Below are 16,452 nucleotides of genomic sequence, written 5' to 3'. Positions count from 1 at the left end.
ACATGGAGGAAGGGAAGGCTGAATAACAGGGGCTGAAACACAGAGATGGCAACTCACCCGACAACTTTGAGGACATCAGCCCCAAATCAAACCCCACACGTTCTTGCAGAGTCCCTCAGATTGAACTGCTACCCACAGAGGCATCAACTGGCTGCCAGCAAATGGTTTCTTCAGTGTTCCTATCCAGCCTAGCCTTCCAGGTGTGCAATAACTAAGCAAGCCAGAGGGCCAGGCTAATATTTTGGGGCTGGGGACACCAAACCTTGACAGGGAAATGGTACCTACCAAGGACCATGGGCAAGATGAAGCTAAAAAGTGAAGGCAGCACCTGGAGACATAGGGGGATGAAGAAGAAGCAGAGGGAAATGCACAGATCTTCAGAACTGGGCACAAATCCACAGCATAAAAATAGGTGTTGCACCCAGCAGAAGATGGGCAGACAGTGTTTGGCCATTTGAGATGGCCATTATAAGCTTTTCATGTGCAGTTTGTTCAATGTAATTTCTGTAGGAAAAGCTCAGTTTTTGTCTTAGGTGCTAGGGAAGGAGAACATGTCATATCTAAGGTAACCTGCCTGGACATGCTGTGCTGGACCAGGGGTGCAGCACAGAACGGGTGACATTCCTATCACCCCACACATTTCTGCATCCACCAAAACTACCTTTTTCACCTAGGCATTTTCGAATCTGTTTCTTTCTCTTTTTAATAGCCCCATTCAGGAACAATCTGTCTCTGGCCCAAAATACATAAGGCTCATTTCGCTCCCACTGCCATCCTCCATGGAGCAGGGTCTTAAAGAAGACGTTTCAACTCGGACCACATGAGCCAGCAGCTGGTCCCTGCATCACCAAGCCAAACAGATGGGGTGGGGAGGGGACAAGGAGGGAGGACAAGTGTGGTTCTGAGATTTTAATAACCCTTACTCCTGTCTGAATCATTGCAAGTCCCAGTGGAAGAGCAGGCATTTTCCAGATGGTAGGAAATAAACTCTGGGAGACTTCCATGCAGAGAACTCATTAGCCCTGCTGGCACTGCTCCAAGCTCGATGGCAGCCCATCTAAACTCTGTCTGGACCTGCCCTTTTTTTTATCATCTGTTCCCATGAAATTTCCAGCCCCATGTTACATGGACCAGCTGCCCAGCTAGCTGTTAATTTGATTACATGTTGCCTTTGCCTCTTAGAGAGCTTAGAGCTCAGGCAAGTATCTTTCCTGCAAACCTACTGCACACTAATCCAAGCATCTCAGCTGCCCTCATACCTCCCATCAGCCCACCACTCTTCTAATGTTAACCTGTCTGTGCAATCTGAAGAATAAAGAGGTATTTGGAGTGAGGTATTGCGTGTACATGCATGTAAATGGATTTAAGCCCAGCCACAGCTAATGTTTTTACTATGCTTTGCATTGGCCACAGTGATGTTCTCAGTCCCAGCACACATCCCATGCATCCTATGGGTGTTTCTGCTGCTGTAGGTGCTCTGGATGCAGTAGAGATCTGGCTTAGATGGCAGCGTGCTCCTCTTTTTGTGGTTGCTGGATGTCAGACAGCCAAAGCTGTCATCTGGAAAAAGAGGTACTCTGCAGTTTTCTCTGTCTAAAACTTCACAGCTTTTCCATAGCACAAAGCTTGCCCAGCTTGTAGATAGCTCGAAGCCCTTTCAAAGTTCTTTGAACAAGCCCCACTGAAAGATAAATGTTTCTGCAACTCAATTCGGTTAAAAGTGTGCCTCTTCTCTTGGGGGTGACCCAATTGCCCTCTGTTTTAAAATATGGAAGGCACAGTAAGAAAACCTCCATGACAGTTGAAAGAAGTAGCAAAACTGTCATATTTCACCGCAGCAGTATTTTACTACCAGAAAGCTCGTAAGAGACTTGTGCAATATAAAGCTCCATGTAAGTGGTGTTTCAGGTTTGCAGAGAGCAGATATCTGTATATGCCCAGTGTTTGCTGTTTGCGTGTTGTTTGACAGTTCTTCTTTGTTTGTTGAATGGGGATGGCAGTGGGAAGCCAGGGAACACTGGTTGGCCAAATGAAGTCAGCCCTCCCATGTTGTTTGCAGCCCAGGGTGTGAGTACAGTACAATACAGTACAGTAGATTAATAGAACAGGACAGGACAGGACAGGACAGGACAGGACAGGACAGGATAGGATAGGATAGGATAGGATAGGATAGGATAGTTGGAACCGACCAAAAAGATCATAAAGTCCAACTATCTGACCACTTCAAGGCTAATCAAAAGTTAAAGCATATTATTAAGGGCATAGCCCAAATACGTCTTTAACATTGATAGGCATGGCATATCAACCACCTCTCTAGGAAGCCTGCTCTCATCAAGCAACTCCTGCTTGGCTTTGAAGCTCTGGCATTAAAAGAAGGGTGGCCAGCAGGGCAAGGGAGGTGATCCTGTCCCTCTACTCTGTGCTGGTGAGGTCTAACCTGGAGTAATGCATCCAGATGTGGAATCTTTAGTACAGGAGAGACATGGACCTGCTGGAGCACATCCAGAGGAGGACTACAAAAATGATCCAAGGGATAGAACACCTCCCCAGGCTGAGAGAGCTGTGACTGTTTAGCTTGGAGAAGAGGAGGTTCTGGGGAGACCTAATAGCGGCCTTTCAGTATCTAAAGGGGGGTTGTGAGAAAGAAGGGGACCAACCCTTTAGCAGGATCTGTTGTGACCGGACATGGGGAAATGGTTTCAAACAAAAAGAGGGAAGATTTGCACTAGATGTAAAGAAGTAGTTTCTTATAATAAGGGTGGTGAGGCACTGGCACAGGTTGCCCAGAGGGGTGGTGGGTGCTATGCCCCATCCCCGGAGGATCAGGCTAGAGCAGCCTCTGAGCACGCTGATCTAATTATAGGTATCCCTGCTCATTGCAGAGGAGTTGGACTAGATGACCTTTCAAGGTCCCTTCCAACTCAATCCATTCTATGGCCCTATGATTCTAAAAGCCTCCCAAAACCATGCATATCCCAACAGGACTCAACCTTCCTCTTTGGGATTTCGCATCTTTCCACAAGCTCTCCAGCCTGTGCCTTTGCTGCCCTCCTCTGAACACAGCCCCAGCCATGCCCTATCTGGAGAGGAGCCATTGCAGGGCAGCCACTGTGCCCAGAGGGCTCTGGGAGGAGGCACACAGCGCTTAGTGAAAAAGGAGTAAATCTCATTAAGGGTTTTAACATTTATGGCTGGCGAGATAATGAAGGAAGGCAATTTGGGGTAGCTTTATTGCACTTATCATAATGTTTCCCTGAAGCACAGAGATAAAAGTCAGTGGATGGTGTCCATAAGGAGGTTTTATGTCCTTTTTTCTTTTTTCACTTTTTTTTTCTTTTTTTTTTTTTTTAAAGCAACAACAATTGAAATCAAAGATGGTCATCCCTTAATGAACACAGGTGGAGAAGGCAATTATGTGACAACAAGAAGCTGAATTTCAGGACTGTCAGCTGGCTGCCGTGGCCCACGTTGGAGACCCACTGCAATCAGCACGAATCCATTGTCTCCCACACTGAATTGTTTTACCATGAGGAGCAGTATTCTCCCCGTGGGTCAACACACAAACGGAGAAGGAGTTGGAACAGTGAGAAAACAGCTAGGTGAGGAGGGTGGCTGAGGAGAGCCCCTCTGAGGCAGACTACAACTCCCAAGATGCTCTGCGGCACGCCTGTCCCCTACGGGCGAGCCGCGCGCAGAGAACTACAACTCCCAGCGTGCACCGCTCCAATTGCTGCTTTCTGATTGGCTGGCTGTCGGGATGGCGCGGATGGGGGGAGGGGAAGGAGGTGCTTTTCCTGTCTCCATGACAACGAGAGAGTAAACAAGATGGCGGAGGCCTGGGCTGAGGGCTGAGCTCGGGTGCGAAGCACCGATAACGCAGCTTTCTCTGCCTCTCTGCTCCTTCTCACGGTTCATGGCGGGGATCGAGGAGAAGCAAGGAGAGGAGCTGCCTGTTCCTTCTGACCGCCAGCACGACCTCTCCCAGGGGCTCTCCGAGGGGCCCGGCTTGCAGCACAGTCCCCCTCACCAAGAGGATGAAGAGGAGGAGAACGACGATGAGCTCAAGGAATTGAAACCCACAGAGGTTCAGCTCAGAGCTTCCCCATCTCTTTGGGAAGGGGCGTGCTTATAGGGACAGTGTCTTTTCCCTCCTCATCTCTCGGGGTAGTTGGGGGGGAAAGTGGGGAGGTGATGAGGGCAAAAGGGAGTGATTTTTCATTTCCCCAACATGAGAAAAGGATGCTTTGGTGCTTCCCTTTTTTCATTAGGGTCCCTTCCATCCCTACTGTGTCCAGGAAAGTTCTCTATTGCCCCCCTTTCTCTCCTTCTATGAACACTAAGACAAACTAAAATATGGATTAATTAATTAATCCAGTGAATATGAGTTAGCAAATTAAGCCCCTTTCTTGCATATACCCCCAGCCCTGAGGTCAGATAAGCTCCTGGACCTGCCTTCTTGGCTGGGCTTTCGTGTCCACTGCTACAGCAGTCATGAAAATATCTCTGCAGTCACCATTGCTATAACATATAGGTGTAATAATTTAAATGATTGCCATTGGAAACATTATTTATCCTGGTCTGTAGATAAGAACATATAGGTGCTATAATTTAGATGATTGCCATTGGAAACATTACTTATCCTTGTCTGTAGATAAGGGATCATTGTGCGACTTCTCCCGGCTCATAGGAATTTCACAAGCCATTGGCTTATTTTCTCATTAAATCTACGCAGTGGTTCATTAGTGCCATCTGTCAAGTAGCCTCTTTGGCAAAAAGTGTTCTCTGAAGAGTAGCACTAGCTGCTCATGCTGAACAAATGTAAAGGGCCTCCAATAATGCGTGTATTGGGGTACAATGCGGGGGTTATGTTAGTGCTGATTTGCTGAGATGTTAACATCCATAATCAATGTGAGTTTCATGGCTCAACATCTCTGAAAACAGGTCCTGCTTAATGCTGAGCCTGTAAATCAGAAGGTTAAAAAAAAATCAAAAAAAAAAAAAAAAAAAAAAAAAAACATTGGAAAGATTGACTGTGAACCTTTTTTAGTGTCTGGAGTTGATACGTAACGTGTTTCTATTTATCAGTTTTGAGGGCTCTATTCATCACTCTTCCTAATGTGTAGTGCCTTAACAAGGTGATGGAGCACTTAAAGCAGCATTTGATTGAGGTCTTATATTAAACTGTTCCCAGTTGCAGCTCTTAGATTCTATAGATTGGAATTTTGTTTCATAAATCTCCCCTAAACCCATTCCTCTCCCTTTCCCTCCTTCCTGCTTTATAGGAGCATTTGGAAGGAATATTGGATGAAGACACTGTGGCTGAGGGTCTCCACAAGCTGGGGCGCTCAGCACCTGGTACTGAATACGTTTATCTTAATCTGTCACTTTCAGTAAGTATAAGTGAAGAGCATCATTGTAAAGTGTTTTTCCACTCAAAGGTTTCTTCTTTATAACAGAATATAGTTGGCCTGGTAAAATAATTTTAAGAAATAAAATTTTCTCAACCCATCAATTTCCCATACATAGGACACTTCATAAAACACAACATGGCTACTGCTCACAACAGCCACATCAGTACTGTTCTTTTCACTTAGTTGCAGCAGTAGTCCTGTTTTTTTTGTGCTCCATTTTCCGGTGTGGAAATGTATCTTCATTCTTTAATCAGCTAGAGATAAAAACAGAAGGACATGCTAAGCATCTAAGAAAGCTGTGTTCACCGTCTTCCAGACAGAAAGTTAAAATGGTTGCCTTAAATATTTCTTGCTGTAGGCATCTTTTTGTGGAGCCTTGCTTTTGTAGCACTTTTCCTAGGTGCAGCTGTGTCATGGTTGTGTTCTAAAGTATTCTTTTGACATTGTCTCCATTTGTGGCTGGTCTACTGGTCTAACATGGTCTGCTTTCTGCCGTTCTGTTCAGAGAGATCCAGCTGGAGGGACCTTGGGGGATGTCTTCAATGTCTTCTGATACTTCACATCTCTTGAGAGAGAAAGGTGAGGTTATACAGTTAGTTATTAAAGTCTCTTTGCTTTATTTTTTCAGGGTCATGAGTTGAGTGACATTAACATTCTCTCCAGATACGTTCACCTACAGAAGTTGGAACTTTCATATAATAAAATCAATGGTATGTAGTAAATACACTAGTAAATTCCTGGGTTGTGAAATCATTTAAGGTAAGAAATGCAGCATACCATGTAGGCTTAATATCACAAACCTTGGTCTACATTTTAATGGCATAACTATGCTGGCTCTACAGACTGAGGCAATGGCTCGATCTTCTCATGGATGATGTATGGACTGTTCAGACAGCTGCACCAGCATATGCTTATCAGTGGGAACGTGGAGATTATTGTCCAGTTTATTATCCACAACTAAAATGCAAGCAAGCATGTCAGTACAAGATTAAGGTTGAGACTTTGCACATACAAATGTCACAGTGTTTAAAATTATGGCTGGTACAGTTTTGCAAGCCTTGGGCTATCCTTACTCAAGGTTTTCCATTGCTGACCAAAGAACAAATAGTATGCTGGATTTACAGACATAACTAATGGACACTGAAGTAAAACTCGTTATCTTCTGCTCCTTGCCTCTGCCTTATACCCCCCAACTCATTTTTTTAATTTAACATGAAAACAAATGAGCTGTAGTAGCAGCCCATTACAGTATTGCTTTCAATTTCATTTCAGTTGAGGTGCTGAGTCGTGTCATAGCAGCACTTTGGTAAGGCAGCACTTCTCTGTTTTACAGACAAACTGTTAGTAAAAGGAAGCCTACGTCTGAGCAGAACATGGACTTTTTTGTAGCACTCATTATTTAGTTGTCAGTAATGACTCAAATACTTTTCTCCAATAATTAATAAGTTAGGACAGTAGTAGTCTCTCTGCTACTTTAAAGGGAATTAGAGTACAAAACTATATTCTGGCTTACAGACAAATACGTTTCCTAATGGAAATTTAATGTGGAATTTGAATATTCGTTCTTTGATGTTTAGTAATCATCTTTTTTTCTAGTATAAGGTGTTAATATATCTGATTTCTGCATTTCAAACACTGCTTTTTGAATGTGTAATCACAAGCTGATTTTTGGTTGCTATTGAACGTAATTATCACATTCTGACATGATGACATCTACATTTACCTGTGTATTCATGTAAAACATTTGGCATTTGTTTTGTTATTAGATCTTTCTTGTGTCAGTCAGATGCCTTATTTACTAGAACTGAATGCTTCCAACAACGAATTGACTACATATTTTGGTTTTAAGCCACCGAAAAATCTCAAGGTAAGTTGCAAACAAGATACATTTTATAGGTTCATTTCGGATTGGTTTTTTAAATCAACTTTAGACATTGTATTTAGATGTATGCAAAAGCCAACTTTTGAGCTTTCCTTGTTCTTCTCTGTTCATCTGATATTTTAGCATATCTTCCTGGGTGTTTTACATTGTATGTTTCAGTCTTTTATTTTCTTACACCTTCTGAAGCTCAGCATTCCATGGGAAGGTATATTTTTAATACATATGCCTAATTGTAGGACCACTAATGGTAACTTTGTTTGAAAAAAGTAGTTTTGAATTCCTTCTTGTAAAAATGAGACTTCCTGCTTAGGTCCCAGCATTAATGTTGATGTTCTTCTAACTTCTGTATCACTGATCACAAGTGAAATTAAATGGCTGTTATATTAAACAAGACATCTATAAGTGGTGAAAAAAAAAAAACAACTAATTTTGTCTTCCTTTCTCTTTAGGAAGTAGATTTTTCACACAATCAAATACCTAAAATGCAAGATTTGTCAGCATACCAGTTACTAACTAAACTCTTGCTGGACTGTATCCTTTATGGAGATTTCAGTGGAAGAAATGTTGCTTGTTTGCTTTATGAACAACTTTTTGCTTCAAGTAGTTCTTTATATTTTTTCCTTCATGTCATGTTTTTTCTTTAGAAGGAAGCTTAAGCATTGTAATTCTGATTGTGATACTGATCTTAATTTACTTAAGCATGCGTGAGTTAAAGGTGCATATGTATGTAAGGTTAGCCTGCCTGAGGAACACAGAAAATCCTCAACTTTGCATCATGTTAAACTGAAAATGTGACATGTCATGCTGCCTTCACATAGCAGAGCTAATAAATAACCCCACTGTTTGTATATAGGAGAGGTCAATAGGAAATCAGCCTGGAACACTGAGATCCTTAAGTGGAAGAAGTTGCATGTTATTTCATCTTAGACTTAGGTACTACTACTGAGGGCCTATGGAGGCTCTATGAAGAACTAGACTGTTTAGTGCTAGTGAAGAGAATCTTTAAGTGAGAGGAAATTTCCTGGATTATACTATTGTATACACACACAGAGGCAGGGTTTTCTGCTACACAGAATCACAGAATAGCTTGGGTTGGAAGGGACCTCAAGGATCATGAATCTTCAATGCCCCCCCCCCCCCTCCCCCTTCTTCACAGGCAGGGCTACCAACCTCCACATTTAATACTAGACCAGGCTGCCACATCCAACCCAGCCCTGAACACCTTCAGGGATGGGGCATACACACATGCTACACTGTCACTAGTTCCTATTTTGCCTGACTAAAAACACTGTTGTGGCAGAAATCAGATAAGTGTGAATCTGCAGATAGAATTTCTCGATTGCTTACTTTTCTAAGGTTGTCCATAGTGCTCGTAGTCTCTGTATAGATTATATATGCTTCTCTGAAAACTCTTCTGGAGCTTCATAGTGACATGCAGCCTCATCTGCAATTGCTTCCTGAAGCCTTGTGACCCTTTCCTCTTTGCTTCATAAGTTGCATCGTGATGTTCTGCTCTCTGAAAAGGAGAAGTAAGCAGGCTGTTGCAGCTTTTTTTTTTCCCTCTGTCTCTTGTCCTTGAAGTAGCCCATTATCTAACAGTATTAATACAATGTCTTTTTAATGTAGGAACAGATAAAGCATTTGCAGGGTTTCCAGGTTACCTTATTCACATGTTTTACAAGGTGTGCAGGTGACATAATTCTTGTCAGAAAATGGCACTGAGATGCTATTCCTTTGCAATTCTAATATTCCATCACAGTGCAAATATATATATATATGTGTGTGTGTGTGTATGACAAAAATGAAAAGGGAAGAAGAACAGATATTTATATTATGGATCTGAATCAGTATTTTTTCATTTGGTTGGAATGCTACAGTATGCTGTGTTCACTTTCTTCATTTGCACTGATGCCAATGTAATAGAGATAAAAGCTGTTTCATGTGTACAATTATAATGGGACTCTCAGAAATAGAGGCAAATGAGGACAGAATTTAGAACAGTAAAGTGACACTGTTCCTAGCCCACCTCAGGCATTCCTCACGGAAGACATGGCAGACAAAACAAGCTGTTCTTTGTAATCATAAATGAAAAAATAATAATAATAAATATCATGCAGTCATGGAAATGTTTGGCATGCATTTCCTCTTTGACAGCAACTAAGCATTTCTTACCATATTTAAATGAATTCTAATGCAGATGGTAAGGTCATTGTAACTTTCTTTCTGACAGGTGCACGTAGAAGCACACCTGACAGGAGTATAAATGAGTTTTCAAGGAGGAAGCTGCCCAAACCGGAGAGGAGACAGCTTGGGTGATAATAGCTGACAAGGCATTCTAGTGGGCTGTTAGAAAACTGATTATATTAGTTCTTAGTGCTGAGCAATTTGCTGTCTCATATTGATGCTTATGGTTTAAACCTGTTTGTCTCAAAACAGGCTGGTGCTTGTGTTTACTGGCAGTGAATGATTTGTTGATCTCCTTCATACTGACCTTAATTCTTTGCTCACTAAAGCTTTTCCTCCTCAGTTGAAAGAGAAGCAGTCCCTTGCTGTATTTGCATCAATGAATATCTGTCAGCTATCAGTGCCTGTGCATGGTTCTGGTTTCTTTCCTAAGTGTAGGAGACAGCCAAGTGAGGTCCTTTGAAAAGATAAATCTTTGCTTACCAGCTCATTTCTCCTCCTCTCCTTTTCTATCTCAGCCTGTGAGTGCAGAACTTAGAGGCAGAATATAATTAAGTCCTCATATAAGATGGCAGCTAAGAAAAAGAAAACAGTGTAAGGTTATGGTTATTAAAGAGGATTATGTTGGCAGTGTCTAAGCTTACATTTCATTTAGATTTACGATATCATTCAGATTTAGAAGAAAAAAAATCCAGAAAACTTGTCCACTGCCTGATAAGAGTGAGAACTCATCTGTTCTTGCAGGCAGAGTTCATTATCTTGAGTCAATTAAAAAATGTTTTCTTCTGAGAATGCCTAAAGGCATTTCTCTGTGTCCTGCTTGTTCTGGCTATTTTGCTTGGTTATGTCACTTGTTTTTCATATAAATAGTTCCACGTTGGACACTTACCCACAAAAAAGGAGGGGAGGGTAAATTAAGTCACTTATTCTGCAGTCCCACAGAAAGTTGTATGATTCAAACAAGGAGGCAGTACACTTCAGAGCAGGCCTGGGCGTGAGCAGCTGGGACGTTAACTCTTTAGCATGAAGCATTTGACGTCCAGCTCCCCATACCATGAACTTCAACCCCAGTGAGTAACATGGCCACCAACTACTGCTATGACTTTTGCATCCAGTCATTTTCCTTGAATTGCAAATCCTTTACCAAGTTAATAACATAGAGGAGATAAGAGGACTGGAGAAGTGTCATAGCCTGACTCATCTTAGTCTGTCACACAACAGACTCACAGCAATTAGTGGCCTTGGGAACTTACCTATCAGAATACTCAATCTGGTAAGAAAGTATTTCTTATTGTTTTGCTATCAATCTTTATAAACATATTCAGGCCATAATAAAAGTGAAGGTAATTACATAATAAATTTTCAAAGACTCTATCTGTCAGGCCATATCCAGCCTGGCTTTGAATGCCTCCAGGGATGGGGCTTCCACAACATCCTTGGGCAACCTGTTCCAGGGTATATTTGCAATACAGCATTCCTAGGGCATATTTTAGATTTTTAGTGGGATTTATCTCATCTGCTTTCAGATTTCTGCAGTGTAGACCACTGCATCAGAGCTTGTTCTCTGCTGCCTCAAAAATCAGTGGAGAGAAATGGACACCTAAGCTACTGCATTATCCTCATCCTCAGTGGATGACAACTCCCTTAGTGCAAGATGCATCAGTCCTTGGAAGCATCTCTTCCTCTCTGTTGGTTATAAAGATTGCTGAGGATTAACTAACCCATTATAGACCTCTATCTGTCAATGCCTACACTTGTTTGAGTGCATCTGGCCCTCTTTCGAGTCTTGGGAAGGTATTTATCTCAGTATTCCTCAGTTCCACCTTAGTAAAATGTTAACACCAACCATTTTTTCTAAATTATTTCAAGATGTGTAGTAGGGAGGGCTATCAGTATAGAGGTTGCAAAGTACAAGCAAAAACTACTTTTAATGCAATTTCTATAAAAATACAAGTCTACATCTTAATAGGTTTTACTTTGTAATAGTACTTTAAAATAGTAATTTAAAACTGAGTATCAAAAAGCTATACATAGAAATATGTTCATATCTGCTGCATTAGTGTTAAGCACCTACATAAATATTTTAGGTAAAGCGAATGAATCCTTTATTCAAGTATAGAATTCTTTTTCAACCCTTTTAAAATTTTTAAGATTTTTTTTAATGTGTGTGCTGTAGTAATTGATGTAGAAGAGCAGAAGTAAGGTCTGTGCCCATCACTGCCTGATAGTCCCTATACTTTTTGCTACTTTGGTACAGCCATTCACATTCATAAGTGGGCAGTTGTATATTTTGAATAATATATTCCAAAATCATTCAGCAGCATATTTTTAATGGATTTATATTTCTATGTAATGCCTTCAGTGGCAAAAAAATACTATTTTTTTTCTTATTTTTAGTGGATAAGATTGGCAAAATATTGTCTAGAAGTTTTGAAATGAACTATAAGAATATGAAAATCTAAGCTGACAGGAAAATCTTTTCTTTAAATAACTTTTTTCTCTACTAACTTGCTTAGCCTTTGTGTACCTTGATTTCCTCATCTGTTAAGAGGCCTAATAATAATTCTGTTAGTAATGGTTATCTGCTCTGTAAAACGCTTTGGAGATCATGTTAACCGCTAGGGCTTATTAATATGAACACGTTCTTCAGTTTGGGTTCTTACACGCTGATACGATTATTTATCCAACTGCTTGTCTTTTTTAATTAGCAAAGTAGATAGTCATGTGAAAATTATGTAAATAGACAGATTTTAGCATAGCGTTTTCTTTTACTAATTAGTATAAAATCCAGTTCTTCTTTTTTTCCGTGGGCAGTCATCCCCCTCTCTTCCCATTGATTCAGATTCCCTTTCTTTTTTCCCTTGAGCTTTCAGGTTGAAAGAGTAGTAAAGGTCTGAAGTTTTGAAGAAGGACTTCAGAAACTGTGAATACTGCCTAACTATTGCAAAAAAGCCTCTGTTCTGCTTGAGCTTGCAAAAAATAACAAGTGCAACTCTAATGAACTGGACTCTTAGGAATTTTATGCTTAGCAAGAAAGGACCTCTACACAAATCTCTACTGTTCACAGAATTTTATGTGTACCTCTTGCATAGCATTTTGCAACTAGAACTCTTGAGTTTTATCTTATTAAGGAGGTCTAACAACGTACAGGAAGAGAGAGCCTCCATGCTATTAATAACCTAATTAAAGATTTAAAAGTCAGGAAAAATGTCAAGGACAGACAACTGGATTAACATTAGAGTCAGCTGGCTTATTTATTTCAACAGTTCCTAAATATTTATAAATAGAGTATGAGGCTTCTAAGGTTTCAGCACAAGGTGATGCTGATGGAAAAATATAACTTGCAAGGTTATACAGAGAGAATCATGTTGAGAGGCCATCTGGGTACATATAGCCACCGAGACAAAGATGAGTGGGGAATCTTGCATGTTGTATCTGTTTAGAGTTCATAGCAGGAATGAGTATATGATTTGTGAGGTCCTGAGAAATGAAGCCATCTGGTGTCCCGTGATTAGCATAGTTGTTCTATCTTGTATCTTGTTTGGAAGCAATGTAAAACGATGGTAATTGCTTGAGTTCTCAAAAGCTTGGGTCATTTCCTGTCCAGGTGAACTTACAGTAGAGGTGGTTTGGGTTTTCTTTTTTTTTTGTAACATTTCTGTGCATGCTGTCACTGACAGCAAATAGTCTGTCTTCACTTTGTACGTATTAATGAACTTGTGTATCCTAAGGATATTTTATAGATTGCCTGTAGCCCAAGGAAAACAGTACTGTTTTGTTCTACCATAATATTTTCATTATTTATTCTCTAATCACAAATGTAAATATACATTATAATTATAGAGGGAAATTGTATGCATATATTCTATATGTGTTCTATATTTTTATGTGTGTATTTTCTAAATTTTGATAATGGCAAGAGTATTCTCTAGGCAGTATTATCTCTAAAAGAATGCTAGAGCTCTTTTTATACTGTTGTTGTCTCTTGCTGTTATTCGAGGTGAGCAGAAGATAAGTTAATCAGAAGGTAGTTGGTTCTTTTCTCCTTGAGGAGTATGGAAAGCTGCAATATGTCATCTCATGATGGGGTCAATGCATAAAAGGCCTGTTTGTAATAGGATTCTCAATAATAAAGTGAACACTGTTATTCCTAAGAAATATTGTTTCTCATCTGTAGAACTTTATCAGACTTCATGTTTTCCTGTATTCTTAGAGCTTTAACCTGCTTGAGAAGACAGCTGGGTTGGAGAGCTTGAAAAGTCTATGGAAGCTGGACCTTTCTAGCAATAAGATAACTAGTCTAGAAGGCTTGGAGGGACATGATCTACTAGAGGTGATCGATCTAGAGGATAACAAGGTAACATTTAATATTGATCTCAACTTTTTCTGAGAATGCATCCTTTTTTGTTTCTCCATAAATCCAGTCCCTTGAAACCTCAAACAATGAATCTTACAATACTGCAAGAAAGGAATATTAGAAAAGATGCCATTTTTCCTTTGGTGTTTTGCTCCAATATCACATGTTGATTAGTAGTGTATTCCTCAAGCTTTATTTGACATCTCTAGGTTTATTGTTATGTAAAACTTCTGTCATATTTAGTGCTTGTGTACCTAGATTGATTAGATATGATAGAGGTGAGTATTGGTGGGTTTTTTTTTTTCAGCTTGATTATTCTTGAGGATCTTTACTTACATCACAGTTTTCCTACTGTGAGGAGGGTTTGCTAATATCTCTCAGCCCGATTTTATGACCACAGGTTCTTCTGAGCTCTCAAGTGGAAAGTTTCTGTAAGGCAGAACTACATGTACTCTGCTATAAATTGTGTTTTGTTCTGCAGCAGGATTTTCACTGGGAGTACAGTGATACAATCCAACTCATTTGTATTTGAATTTTGAAACCCAAGCTACGTATACTTAATCCTTTTGATATTGAGTTCCCAGAGTCTCTAACTGAAATGACTGTCAATTCATGAATCATTCTGACATCAAAGATAGATCTGCATGTGGGGGGAAAAAAAAAAAAAAAAAAAAAAAAAAACGAAGAAAATGAGAAATAACAATATAAACCAGGAACTGAACATTTTCTGTAATCTTTCCCCACGCAAGATACATTTATAAGAGAAGAGGAGTACAATACACTATGAATTCTTTTTCTCACCGTGTGTTCAGGTTGATATTTCAAAGTACGTCACTGTTTGAAATTACACAAGACAGGAAACTATCTAATGGTGTAGCTGTTATTAGTATTAATAACACCACTTTCATTGCCTCATATAGATTCTACTGTTCTTCACGGCACATAGAAGCTATTAATTTTGCTTCATCAAAATCTCTCTCTGTTAATGATGTTGTTGAAGCTGTTTAATGAGTCACCATTTTTGAACATTTCTTTCTGCAGAATAATTTAAAGAGAATATTGGCACAATTGCTTTAGCCTCAAGTTTTATCTGTCTAAAAAAGCTGTGTTAAGGGTTCTCACTGGAACTCATTGTTCCAAAGTAAATTTAGGTTGGTCTGCCCACATCTGTGGTGAGAGTAGGATGCCGGCTGCTTGGTGTCTCTGGAGAGCTGGCTGGACATGATATTCTGCAGATCTGTAGTGCCAGTCAGAAGACATAAGACAGAACATTCAATGTTCTATTTCTGTTCTGTCTCCACAAGGTGGAATTGTCCCTCTGGAACCATCCCACATGCTGTCAGTTGGGCGGATGAGGACAGTAGGTTTATCTGCAGAATGTAGCTCTCATGTATATCACAGAATCATAGAATGGCCTGGGTTGAAAAGAACCACAATGGTCATCTAGTTTCAACCCCCCTGCTATGTGCAGGGTCGCCAACCACCAGACCAGGCTGTCCAGAGCCACATCCAGCCTGGCCTTGAATGCCTGCAGGGATGGGGCATCCACAACACCCTTGGGCAACCTGTTCCAGTGCGTCACCACCCTCTGTGAGAAAAAATTCCTCTTAATTTCTAACCTAAATCTCCCCTGTCTTATTTAAAACCATTCCCCCTTGTCCTATCACTATCCACCCTCATAAACAGTCATACCCCTCCCTGTTTCTATGCTCCCTTCCAATACTGGAAGGCCACAATGAGGTCTCCCTGGAGCCTTCTCTTTTCCAAGCTAAACAAGCCCAGTTCCCTCAACCTTTCCTCATAGCACAGGTGCTCCAGCAAAGAGGTGCTAAGATCACTTTAGTGGCCCCTCCTCTGGACCATTCCAAGAGCTCCTCGTCTTTCTTGTGCTGGGGGCCCCAAATGTAACCCATATGTAACCCATATATATATTTAGGGGGTTTCAGTTATAGACTGTTGGTTTTCAATGACTTATCTGGGAAACCCACTCAAATGACAACCTAGTCAAAATGGTTCTGCAGTGGGCTTTTTACCTCAGAAGGAATATTGAACAGGGTGTAGTTGAGATTTATATTTATACTTTTGGAAACCTCACATAAGCTAACTAAAACATGGGGATGGTTCACTCTTCCAGCATTTGAAGGAAAATTAGTATCTTTAGAATTCCATTCATCCGAGCCTTGCATGGGTCATGTCCTCTGAAACTGTCTTTTTCCGCTGATTATTAAGCAAAGTTGTTAAGTGGCTGATCTGGGCTAATTAATTTACAGATGGCTAAAATGAGTCAGTAGGAATTCCTTTTTACCCACTTTGTTTTAACTGATAGCTTTACAACTGTTCACTGAGTGCCACCTGCGTGACTTCACTTGGGGCACACAAGCTCTGGTCAGTCCTACATAACTTCTAAAGCTTAATGGATATGGCTGAGTGCAGCCAACCAAGGTTTTCTTTGTGGATAGATGAGACGTTAAGTGGGATGCATTACCCTCTGGGCATAAATAGAGGTAAGAATAATATGCTGATGCTTTTCAGTTAAGTGCTGCAAGTTAGATAGGGTGAACTGGAGCTCCAGTGAGAAGAAAATCTCCTTAGAAGGAACTATTTTCACTAGTCATGAA

At 40.5% G+C, this 16,452-nt stretch overlaps 1 protein-coding gene across 9 annotated transcripts in view; it reads left to right on the top strand.

Annotated features, from left to right (window-relative positions):
* The first annotated feature begins 3,804 nt into the window (after window positions 1–3,804).
* Window positions 3,805–16,452, top strand: part of LRGUK (leucine rich repeats and guanylate kinase domain containing) — a 49,157-nt gene continuing 36,509 nt past the window's right edge. For 5 of the 9 annotated variants that reach the window (XR_005846404.2, XM_025153161.3, XM_414995.8 and 2 more), the window contains exons 1-7: window positions 3,805–4,084; window positions 5,283–5,390; window positions 6,040–6,121; window positions 7,178–7,278; window positions 7,743–7,824; window positions 10,626–10,750; window positions 13,691–13,834. Coding sequence is in view for 8 of the 9 variants with exons in the window: in XM_025153161.3 (XP_025008929.2) it covers window positions 3,914–4,084; window positions 5,283–5,390; window positions 6,040–6,121; window positions 7,178–7,278; window positions 7,743–7,824; window positions 10,626–10,750; window positions 13,691–13,834 (813 nt within the window). In the remaining variant the exon portion in view is untranslated. Of the gene's footprint in view, window positions 4,085–5,282; window positions 5,391–5,916; window positions 5,991–6,039; window positions 6,122–7,177; window positions 7,279–7,742; window positions 7,825–10,625; window positions 10,751–13,690; window positions 13,835–16,452 lie in introns of all 9 variants that reach the window. The other 4 variants (XM_040663464.2, XM_025153166.3, XM_040663456.2 and 1 more) reach the window with 4 other exon arrangements.

Source organism: Gallus gallus, chromosome 1, assembly GCF_016699485.2.
Source record: "Gallus gallus isolate bGalGal1 chromosome 1, bGalGal1.mat.broiler.GRCg7b, whole genome shotgun sequence".
Classification (NCBI taxonomy): domain Eukaryota; kingdom Metazoa; phylum Chordata; class Aves; order Galliformes; family Phasianidae; genus Gallus; species Gallus gallus.
The sequence above is the reverse complement of the archived record's forward strand: the minus strand, read 5'-3'. Positions and strand labels throughout refer to the sequence as shown.